The sequence below is a fragment of the Lytechinus pictus genome, chromosome 10, assembly GCF_037042905.1.
Source record: "Lytechinus pictus isolate F3 Inbred chromosome 10, Lp3.0, whole genome shotgun sequence".
NCBI lineage: Eukaryota > Metazoa > Echinodermata > Echinoidea > Temnopleuroida > Toxopneustidae > Lytechinus > Lytechinus pictus.
Genome location: NC_087254.1, coordinates 24,082,022 through 24,093,408, shown reverse-complemented (window position 1 = coordinate 24,093,408; position 11,387 = coordinate 24,082,022). Strand labels below are relative to the sequence as shown.

The window sequence follows — 11,387 nt, the reverse complement described above, 5'->3', positions numbered from 1 at the left end:
GCAGACGAAAGTACGCAAGCAAAATTTTGCACCCCGTCGTCTGTGCATATATTGAAAATAGGATCATTTTACACGGTTCACGCGTAGTGTATGACGTAAGAATTTGTGTGGAAATTGAAGTTCAGTCATCCAATCGATTGTAAATCGAGATTGCGAATGGTGAGGGGGGTGCATGAAAATAAAACAACAATTATCACGTTTTGTACATGGTTACTGAAAAAGTCCGAGGCTGAATTAATAACCTCCTCCCCCCCCCCCCCCCCATTCCGCGTACATACAGTGAACGGTTTTACATGAATAAATGTTTTAATTATCGGTGTTAACACGGAAATTATCTTTATTTCAGCATGGAAATGTAGTGCATGTTTCCCTACAGAAATCATTCATGTATCAACCACATAGTGGATTCAGAGTGAAATTAAAGCACATCGGCCAATGTAATCATTCTATCCATTCTTTCCTCTTTTGGGGGAGGGGGGGGGGGGGCATTTCACAAAGTGTAACGTTAAACCTCACAATAAGTTTAGTATATTACAACAGCATTTAAAGGAGAATGAAACCCTTGAAACCAGCTGAATCCATATCAAAGAGAAAAATCAAAGGAACACATTGTTGAAAGTTTGAGGAAGATTGAATGAATAATAAGAAAGTAATGAGCATTTGAATATTGAGATCACTAGTGCCATGTAGATCCTCCCATCGGCAATGCGACCAAGATCTGTGATATCACACACGTACAACTCCCTCATTACTTTAGTACTTATTTCACTTATATTCTCACTTTTATAGAGTCTATCACAAGGTGAGGTGTTCTCTTTATGAGATGACAAGTACAGAGGTTTCACAACATTATATCATTGATGAATCGTTTGTCATATGATTAGAATGAGCAAAAAGAAATGTTTTGGGGTATATTTTCAGTGTCCAAATGGGAGAGTTGTACGTGTGTGACATCACAGATCTTGGTCGCATTGCCAATGGGAGGATCTTCATAGCATTAGTGATCTCGACATTCAAATGCTCATAACTCTTTTATTGCTAGTCCTATTTTACTCAAACTTTTGTTGATCTTATTTTTTGATTTTTCTGCTTTCACAAAAGCTAACTTGCTCCAAGAGTTTCATTCTCCTTTAAATTCTATCCCAGCTCGATAGCATAATCTGCATCAGAATCAAATAGGCCTACATTGAAAAAAAAAATCTTACAAACATGGTCAGTTGATTGCCGCTCCGGCCTACTCATCATATGAAATGAAAAATGAAAGTTTGTTTTATGGTTTAATAAGTAACTTATTGAAATATTATCCATCGACGTATGTAAACATATTGTTATCCCAAAATGATACCGTGAAGGAATTTCACATTATGATGATGCTTATGAACATATTCATGATGTTTTTATCACCTGATTTATACTAGTATTATGTGATATTGGAAACGAGGAACATGCCAAAACCGTTTAAACACCATTTAGCCTATACCCCCGTAAGGTGAGCTGGAAGGATGCAAAGCAATAAGGGGAACCGTCGAGTGAAAGTGTTGAGACGGGGGTTATTTTTAGAGGTTGATGTGCCATCAGCAGCCACCACGGTAATGACTTTCTTCTCTCATGTCTAGGCCCTTGAGAATTGCTGGGTGTATGATGAAAAGAGACACGGGATGGGAGTTGAGGGAGGTAGAGAGAGAGATATGGAAAGGAACGGGAGAGAGAAGAATGAAAATATGTGATGGATAATTGAAAATGAATGTAGGAGGAACGGGGAGAGATAAGAAAGAGCAATAGAGGGGGAGAGAGGGTAAAAGAATGAGGGAATGAGAGGAGGAATTGAGAAAGAAGGGGAGTAACAGCAAGAGAGAGGAAGTAACGATAAGAGAGAAGGAGAAAGATGGATGATATCAGAAGATGGATCACATGGAGAAGCTGGGTGTGGGAGGAGCAGGGAATATAATGAAAAGAGATACAATGAGATTGTGGGCAGGATATTTCGTTAAGGGTAAAAACAGGGGCGTGAATATAGGGATGGGGTGATAAGAAAAAAAATATCCATCAAACTCTTTATGAAATTTCACAAAATGTTTTATCGCCATATAAAAAAAATCGTATGTTGACACCGACATTTTATTCCCTTCGTTCGATCGACACAAACTTATTTCGGTTTGATTTTCCCCATATTTCTGAATTTGTTCCCCCAAAACCTTCTTTTGTCAATAACAGCATGACCACAAGTCCTATTGTTGTACAAATTACATACAGTTACATGATTTTATACTGCTTGCTATTTGCTTACCTCGCTGTGATTTAGGTCTTGCGTGTGACAGCCTATAACAAGGTCAAACGGGTCATCGTTTTATCTGGAAATGTAAACCAATAGCATTGTCATAAAAACATTGAATTATTGTACTCCATGCTTCTATTCGTTTCATTTTCACGTTTCTTACTTTGTGGACTCCGTGCATGGGTCGTTCATGAGAAATGATAATTATTTTAATAGAACACGCTTGAATGAAATCAGAGGCTGTGCTTTAGGGGTCATGGGGCGACACCTCCATTATTTTTTCAATTAAAAAAGGGGGAAAGTGGGAATAACAGTAGAATACAACGAAAGACACGGAAGAAAAGAGAGAGGATGGGTATGTAATCATCTGAACATTGTGAAGAGAGTGCTTGGTGCCCTTTGGGTCACACCCCCGAACCAAATTCACCGGGTCCGCCCCTGAATGAAATCAGACCTTTTTTATCATCCATGGTTTGATGGAAACCGATAATACCACGGGGGACTTATTGGCAAAATCATACCTCATGTGATAATAGATGATGTTACAATTTACTTGATATTTTCATTCTTTCATATCGAATATAAGTGTAGATTTTCTTTGAAAAAAGATGAAATGCGAAATGTCAATTGAATTGTTTTCCGAGAAGTGTTTTATTAATCCTTCAATAGGCCTACGTCAACGATACCATGCAGTTTCGTTTTCCATTCAAAATAATCTGGTATGGATCAAGGGTTGGAGGGTGGAAAGGGCATGCGCCCTCCGTTTTAGTACTTCTAAAATTTCAGACTGTTTTTAGGGAAAAAAATAATGTTTATGAAAGATGATAAGTTTTTCATTTAAAGTGCCCCTTTTTGGTAATCGCATATTCAGGGGCGCTTTTCAGTACTTTGGGGACGCCCGGGAGGGGGGCTGTCAAAAAATCGCGCAAAATGTTTCCCGTCAGGAATGATAGTTTTTTTTTAGTGTGGGTTGTCTTTATGGACCCTCTTTTGTGCTTGGTAAATCTTGGGTCCCCCCCTAAACATATGATTTTAAGCCGGACTGACAGGTTACACAGAGATGGGGCCTACTGTTCGTTTTACCTTTCTTTGAAGTCTGGAAGTCTGAACTGCAGGCCTAAATATTATGTGTGCCACATACTGGCCATATAATATTTAGCGTGTCTTTCACATCACGTCAGCATAAAATGTTACTGACATTCACACTGACATGCCATTGTTTGTGGGTTTTTGTTTGCAATTTCATGATTTCTCCATCCGAAGGTCATGTACAAGGCCGTTATGTAAAGAACATCTGGTTTCCAAACATTGTACACATTTTGTTTTCTCGTGGTTTATTGTACTTTATTTTTTATTCCATCAAAAATTTCATTGATTGTATTTAGTATAATAGTATCATGCAAAATATTCCGACAAAATATTTCGGCTCTTTTGCATTTCTCGCCGCTTGAGGTCTCTTTATATGTGATCGCATTCATGATATTACTCCACTATTCTCGTGAATGTAATTCCCGTTTCCGAAGGTGTTGACAACTCCTTGGTATTAAAACAGATAACCAATATTTTATGTTTTTGTTACACTTTTTATTATTTTTTTTGTTTTCTGGCCGTGGTGAAACCGTCAATTTGTACTTTCTATGGGTATTTTGCTGGTATGGAAGTGATATTGATAATGAGTTTATTTGCCACACACGACTCTTGACTTTGAGCCAATAATCCAAGTATACCGCCTGGCTTTCACGCTATAGAATGTAAAGGTCAAAGGTCAGAATGACATCAAAAGAAATGTGCCCTTTTACAATTCCCTGGATATTGCCCCCCTCCTCTCCCTAGTCACCAAAACCTTGGCAAGTTGAGGGAAATTGCAGATTTATACTTTGAAACGTGGACCCTTTCTTAGTAGGTCCATGTTTGAACCAAAGCGTTTGTAAGATACCAATAATGTTCTTGGGGTTCTTCTCAAGACATTTTAGGAAAATACTATTTAATTGAATGTTACATTCATAAAACCTATAATAACCATGAGACTAACTGTTTTTATTCTATTCAGTCCATATTCCATATCCACGCCAACTGTCTGCTCAAGTTTCATTGAAAGCAGGTTCAATGTTTATTTTGTGTCCGGTGAACGATGAGTAGCTCGCTACGGAATTTGAAATGAGCTCTGGATATTAAACATGACTTGCGAGGATGCATTGCATGTTGACCCGAGTGAGATTTTTCTAGATCCTCACGGCGAAGAGCCTCTTTCCTCAAAGTCAATATGCCATCTTCACCCCATGTTGACTGTAGAGATATGAAATATTCGCAGTCAAAACATGGGGCGATCGGAAGCCGTTGCAGGGCGTAAAGGGATCATTTTGCACCACCTCACTCATAACGTAAACAACTGATTATGAGTAACGCGACCCGTGGAAATGAAACTTCCTTTTATAGTGTATACCCCCCTTTACTTTTCCTTGATCGAGTAGCCTACATGTCTGATATGGCATAATCGCGATAATGTTGTCACTTTTTATCACGTTATTTCCAGTCAATATTAAAAGAGGCTCTCACTAGCTGGAGGATAAATTGAATTGTGATAGGCCTCTTGAATAAATCAAATTTGCCATTTAAAAAAAGGAAGAGTTTGTCTTAGAGAATCTGGGTCCAAATGACGACCATCACAAAATGATTTTATGAACATTACTCCTGGTATAATCATAATAACACGTTTTACCTGCTTATAGTTGATAGTAACCATGGGCGTAATGTTCCAAAGATTTTGAGGGGGCGAGATATGACAGATAACATCGAGATTTTTACTACAAAAATCAAATTTCGTGATAGATTATTTTGGACATAATATTTAGAAGAAAAAAATATCATATCTCAACCTTCTCTCCTTCTTTCATTTTTCTTCTTGGTCATTGTTTTTTTTTGCACCAAGCCCGTCATTTGTACGCCACTGAAAGTAACTAAAAATGTGTGCCTGATTTGTTCCTAAAAACCTAGCAATCAACAAATAGATTTGCTCTCTGCATCAATCGAGAGCAATAATTCAACAAAAGGTGTTTTTCTCAATATCAAATTGCTACATTCAACCGTCGTAAGAAATGCAGAATCGGGAAAAAATATATATCTAAAAAAACGAATCGCATTTGTCATTTGTCAAACTGCTGAACATAGAGGAAATGGAACACACAATAAAGCATTTTGCATCTTAAACTTGGATTTGACAAACTTCCACATTTGGCATCTTGCCAATTACATCAAGGCTTCTTGGCGCACGATTTGTTTTAAGGTGATCTTTGGCTGGCAAGGATTCGATATTTTCTCCTTCTCTCTTTATTAATAAGTGAGAATTGAGAATGAGTAATCAGTCGGTGACGTTAAGTGACATTTTGAATTTGGCCAAGTGTCTTCGAGCCCCTGTAGTTTTGTCTCTCATCCGCCGTTAAGAGAATGTGGAATGATGCCTTGCGATTGAATTAAACATGCCAAGGAAATTTTATCTCATTCAGATTTTATTAAATTCATGTGGCTTATGTAGATCTTGGCTTTGTTGTGGCATTACTCCTTGAAAATATCAAATAGCAGCCAAAATCAAACGACAGTGTGGCTGCATACATTGGCAGAAGAAGAGATAAAATGCCATTGTTCAAAGTTTTATGGACAAAGTGATAAATTGTTACCGTCTATGTCTCTTTTTTTTTCCTTGCAGGAATTGAAAACATGGCGGAAAACCAACGACCTGTACTCAAAGGAACGACAATATCGCCTTCTCACCGAACTGACTCAGAACAAAGAACACGAAGCAAGCAAACCAAAGACAAATACTGAAGAACAAAATACCAATCAGCCAGAAAAGGTCATCACGAGCTTGGCAGGTGTCGATGAGAAAAATCACTTCAAAGATGCCAACGGCAACTACCCAATAGTGTCCAACCGCGAACATGACCTGAAGGTTCTCAAGAAACCAAAAACTCTGTTTTTACGCGATCACCAGAATGAAAGTAGCCATCTTTTGCAGGTGCAGCGTCAACAGCAATTCGGCAACTGCCGCGATGCCAACTCTCCGATCGCTGGCAGCCTTCCTACACCTTGTGCAGCTACCCCTACGTCAGCATCCCTACCGACAACACCGACCACTGATCCATTCAGGTCGATGGCATCACCAATCAGCCCCGTCGCTGTTTCTCCGACGCCGTCGGTAGGTAGCTTGAAACAGGGCAAGTTTGCACTTCTGCGGAAATACCGCAACTCCGTCGAGGAAAACCTTCAGGTGACCGTAACGGATGTGACCGTCGGAGATGTGACGGTAGCTATCCGGGAAGGAAACATGCCAACGGGTTTCTTCAGGGAATGCGAATCACCTTCATCGGTATCTGGCCAAAGTAGCAACGGTTGGTGTAGCTCGTAGCTCAAGGTCACGTGGCATTGCGAGAATGCAAGATTCCTTTGTATGGTAAAGGTGCGACTGTTGGAACTCAGATGATGATGAAACCGTATGTCAAGGTCCTTTTTCGAAGTGAACTCTGAGGTGAATTTCGGCCAGAGGGTCGTTGTTCCTGTCATCGCGGACAACTGGTCAATCTCAGATAGTTCGTCGAGTAGTTTCAACAACATGTTCAACATGACTGATGAGCCAGCTTTTTGGCGTGTACCAGGGAACAATTCCTTTCTTGTACTCTTGGTTGACAGACCATGTACAATTCAAATATCTCCTAGGTTCCAGGATGTAAGGATGCAGAAGTTATGGGAGCAGTATCATGCTGACCTCACAATGGACCCTGGATTTCGAGCTAGGCATTACTTCTTGAATGCCAACACGTAGAAGTTTTGACTGTTATTCTACGCCGTTGGCGGAAGCAACTCTTGTTTTCAACGGGAAAATGACTGTAAGCATGGTAAGGTGCCAAGTAGAACGTTGTGAACATCAGCACAAGATATTTCACTACACTGTCTCGTAATAGGAAATACTGTGTACATGTTGTACAAAGATTACTTGATAAGCTTTTAAAAAGAACACACCAAAAACATTTGTCTTTTATCTGTTTTTCCGTGTATGAAATGTCATGAAACTTTAGTATTAACTTTTTCGTCCACAAAGTATATTCTCCATAATATTTTGTTTTTATATGCATTTCAGGATGATACCTGATTGCATTTATATGGCTTTCATTGTTGTTATTGGGTTTTTCTTTTCTTTTATGGTTTCTTTTGGAAAATTTGCACGGGATGAGCTAGGTTTAAAACAGAACAAAAATAATGAAAATGTTGGGTTTTCAGATAATATACATGAGGTCAAGACGTTAATTAATTAATTTTAGTTTTACACTCTTGATAATTAGACCTTCTTTTTTATACAATAATTACTACTTTGATTGCAATCATTTCTGCACCAGTCCCCAGAGTGAATGACACTTTATATATTTTTAGCAAACTCCATGAAAACTCGGTTGTCTTTATTTTAATTCCCATGGGAGAGGAAAGTACAGACTTACTGCCGTCTATTTTACGATAAACATTACTTTTCACTCCGAAGGTGACTTGATGGTACAATCGTTTGGAGTGAAATGTCGATTAGTATTTTGTTCATAATTGTTCTCTGAAAAGTGAAAACAAAATAAACTTTGTAAATTTTCACAGGTAATATTTTGTTAAATTTTCATTATCAAAAAGGTGACGTGATCATGGTAATGAATGGTTCAATTGATTTCCGAGAGTGGACGTATTCGTTAATGAAAGCGTTACTATGGTAAAAAAAAAATTCATTAATATGGAGTTGATTTTTATTCTTTGTGGATTGTATTTCTTTGTAGATCAGTTCTTGGGTCGTATTTTATAACTTTGACTCTCTCAGTCAATTCAAATCTAACAAAGTAGATGGCCTATCTCTCGAAAATATAGATTATGACCTTTGTTTTAATATTCGACATTACTCCACTACATAATTAATATCGGCATGATTATTGTTACAATCTGAATACAAAACACATGCAGGGGCGTTTGAATGCACAATGAATTTGTTGTGTCACCAAAAATGTAATGAAACAACATTTTACGACTTAAATGTTGTCTGTCCTATGCTGAGATAATAATTGGCCATGTCAAGTTAGTGTAGACCTGAATGTAATTAAGTAGATTTAATTATGCCTTTGTCTTGTTTAACAATATTCCTGTCCGTTGTGGAAAGCTGTTAATTTCTGTAATTTAAAAGAGCATTCCATCGATTCCACTATGTTCACGGTGTTGATTAGAAGACGTATAACTTTCATTTCATTATCGTATTTTTACTTTTTCTGGTTCTCTCGTGAAAATTTTAATAGTAGAAACCAGACCAAGTTGATTATTGAAGCAAATATTCACTATATATTTTAACCGTGTCAGTCAGTACTTAACTAACTTTAAGATAATGTGAATTTGTTAATGAAATTATTCAATATGAAGTTATGAACGTTGTAATTTGATATGTTTAAAGATGTATCTTGCCTAATTTTCTCCTACTTCTTCCTCTCTTTTCTAAATCTCTTCCTCTTTCTCCTACATTTTTTTAGATTTTTCTCCGAGTCTTTATATACTTTTTTCTCCCAAACATGAGAGACGATATATTTCTTATCTCCTTTTTACATGTTTAATGTGACTTTCTATTTCCTTTCATAATAGAATTGATGTAGTTTATTGTCTCATTTTTTGGAGGAAGTATGTTGTAAAGTGCCTTTTTTTAAATAATGCAAAGTGACAGTGAGACATGGAAACAGAGTTTTCTGATTGGCCAAATGTGTGAAAGGGAAAAGAGGGTCATCCCAACTTGACGAAGAAAAATAATTTAAGCATAACATTATTTCTTTATTTACAATTATGAGCTTCTTTTAAATGAATAAGGAAAGGCTTCCGAGATTGTTTTCGAGTTGTGAAACTCAACGACAGTGGTGTATATATGCGAATGTTTTTGGTACAGAGGTATATTTTTAGAGATTGTACATAATGGAGAACACTGTTCCCTTTTGTGGAGAGAATGGTTCGTTAAGTTACGTAAGTCACGCAGTTTCGTAAAAAAAAGTGATCACAATGTGATGAAGGTGGCGCGTTGGATCGAAATCGAGTAGCTTTAATTTGAAATTTCAAAGAGACAGATTATTGAGAGAGGAAAATAATGTTTTTTTCCAAACGTGATGTACTGTATTAAATTCTTTATGGAACGCTTTTGATGTATTATTGAAATTTGAAGGATATGTGAACGATATGTGTTCGTGTTGTACGAATCCATGTTACTTGTACAGCTTGAGTTATTGAATAAAGGTTTTGATTAAATCTCAAGTACGAGACGAAAGATATTTGTAGTTGCCAGTTTATTGGGATAATTTAAATTTTAGATGAGAAATGAATGAATGAATTGGTTGTGAATTAATGCATTAATGACGGAATTAATTAATGTATGCACATGTATATAGGTATGATTGAATGAGGAATAACTGAAAGTATTAGTGATAATTGCCAGTTGTAGTAACGATATAAAAATTAGTTCCAACAAAATCCAGTAAAATTACTTCCAAAGTGTCTCTATGTATCAATAAAAAAAACTATGACTGTATCAAATAATTCTGGTAAAAATCACTGAGAAACTGACAAAACATTCATGGTAGTCCACCCAAATGTCGAGTCTTTATTCCGAACAATTATAATACACTGCCCCAGATGTGCTTATCTGTGTCGGTGCTTATCTCCAGTGTGGTCACTTTTCAGCTAGGTTTTCATGATTTCACAGAGTTGGGTTTATGAAAATAAACCAGATCTAATACCCCTTTCATAAACCCATCCTCCAATTAGCCGCCTAAGAGTAATGCGGATAATTCAATAAAAATTGCGTTCACAAACTCCGAAAATAATCCGCACTATTTTTACGAGCGCCCGTCCTGAAAAAGGCGGATAATCGTCATGGCAACCGCAAACACCCCCTCCGATGCGGTTGTGTTGGAAAAGGGTGACCTTGTGACCGCACCATGGCAATTATCCGCATTACTTTGGAAATGCGTTCATAAAGTTAAAATCTGGTCCCGATGCCGCTATTATGCGGATAATTGCAGCATCAAAATAATGCGGATAACTCTGGTCCTCCTCCGATTTTACGACCAAATTATGCTGCTATTAGCCGCAAAATTGGGTTTATGAAAGGGTAAATCTTCCATGATGTGATGACGATTGACCTGGATCATAATGATTTCAAAGACTTCCCCATGATGAGTAAGTGGGTGATAGCTTGATTGGTTGGTTAATTGATTAAATGATTGAGTAATTGATTGATTGATTGATTGATTTGATTTGATTTGATTGACTGATATAGTGACAGATTGATTGCATGATTTGTTGATTGATTGATTGACTGACTGATTGATTGCATGATTTGTTGATTGATTCATTGATTGTTATTGACGGACTGACTTTGTTATTCATCGATTAACTTGATTGATCGATTTCTTAATAGGTTTTAGATTGGTTGGTTTGATTATTGATTTTTTTTGATTGACTGATCGAGCAAGCGAGCAATTTGATTGATTTGATTGCTTAATTAGTTGCTGATTATTGGTTGGTTTGATTGATTGACGATATTTTTTTAATGATGATGGTTGATTGATTTAATGATTGACTGCTAATACAATTGATTGTTGGTTGATTGATTTATTGATTAATTGACTGATTGATTTATTAATTAGCTTGTTGAATTAAAGAATGAGTCATTCTTCCTATATAATCGCTTCCTCTAGTTCCTCTATCTTTTCTCTTCTGTCTTCCTTAATCCCTTTCTTTCCTCTGATACAATAATTACATCCTGCTTAATGCACTTACCATCGGCCTTCATGGTTCATGTATCGTTAATACAACTTATTTTTTCCGTTCTTTCAGGCATTAAGAAATTTAGTCACGAATGATTATGATGATGATAGGAATTCACAGCAGAACCATTTTGTGGCGTAGCTGATACTGGACTTTTCTATATATATGTAATTTTTATGGAATCAAATTAAGAAAAAGAACTATAGTTCAATATCAAAGATTATTTTCCGTGCACATAATACAAAAGTACAAAGTTTTTTGAAGTACAAAATACAATGAATTTACAGTCTGCAAA

The 11,387-nt window shown here is 36.8% G+C and overlaps 1 protein-coding gene across 1 annotated transcript; it reads left to right on the top strand.

The window, feature by feature from the left end:
* The first annotated feature begins 5,939 nt into the window (after positions 1-5,939).
* Positions 5,940-9,590, top strand: LOC129270358 (uncharacterized). The gene has a single exon (XM_054907751.2). The coding sequence runs from the start codon at positions 5,955-5,957 to the stop codon at positions 6,675-6,677; it is 723 nt and encodes a 240-aa protein (XP_054763726.2). The 5' UTR covers positions 5,940-5,954; the 3' UTR covers positions 6,678-9,590.
* Positions 9,591-11,387: the final 1,797 nt, after the last annotated feature.

What these genes read in the sequence shown, in the direction of transcription:
- LOC129270358 (XM_054907751.2), top strand. Translation starts at nt 5,955, where the DNA reads ATGTCTCTTTTTTTTTCCTTGCAGGAATTGAAAACATGGCGGAAAACC.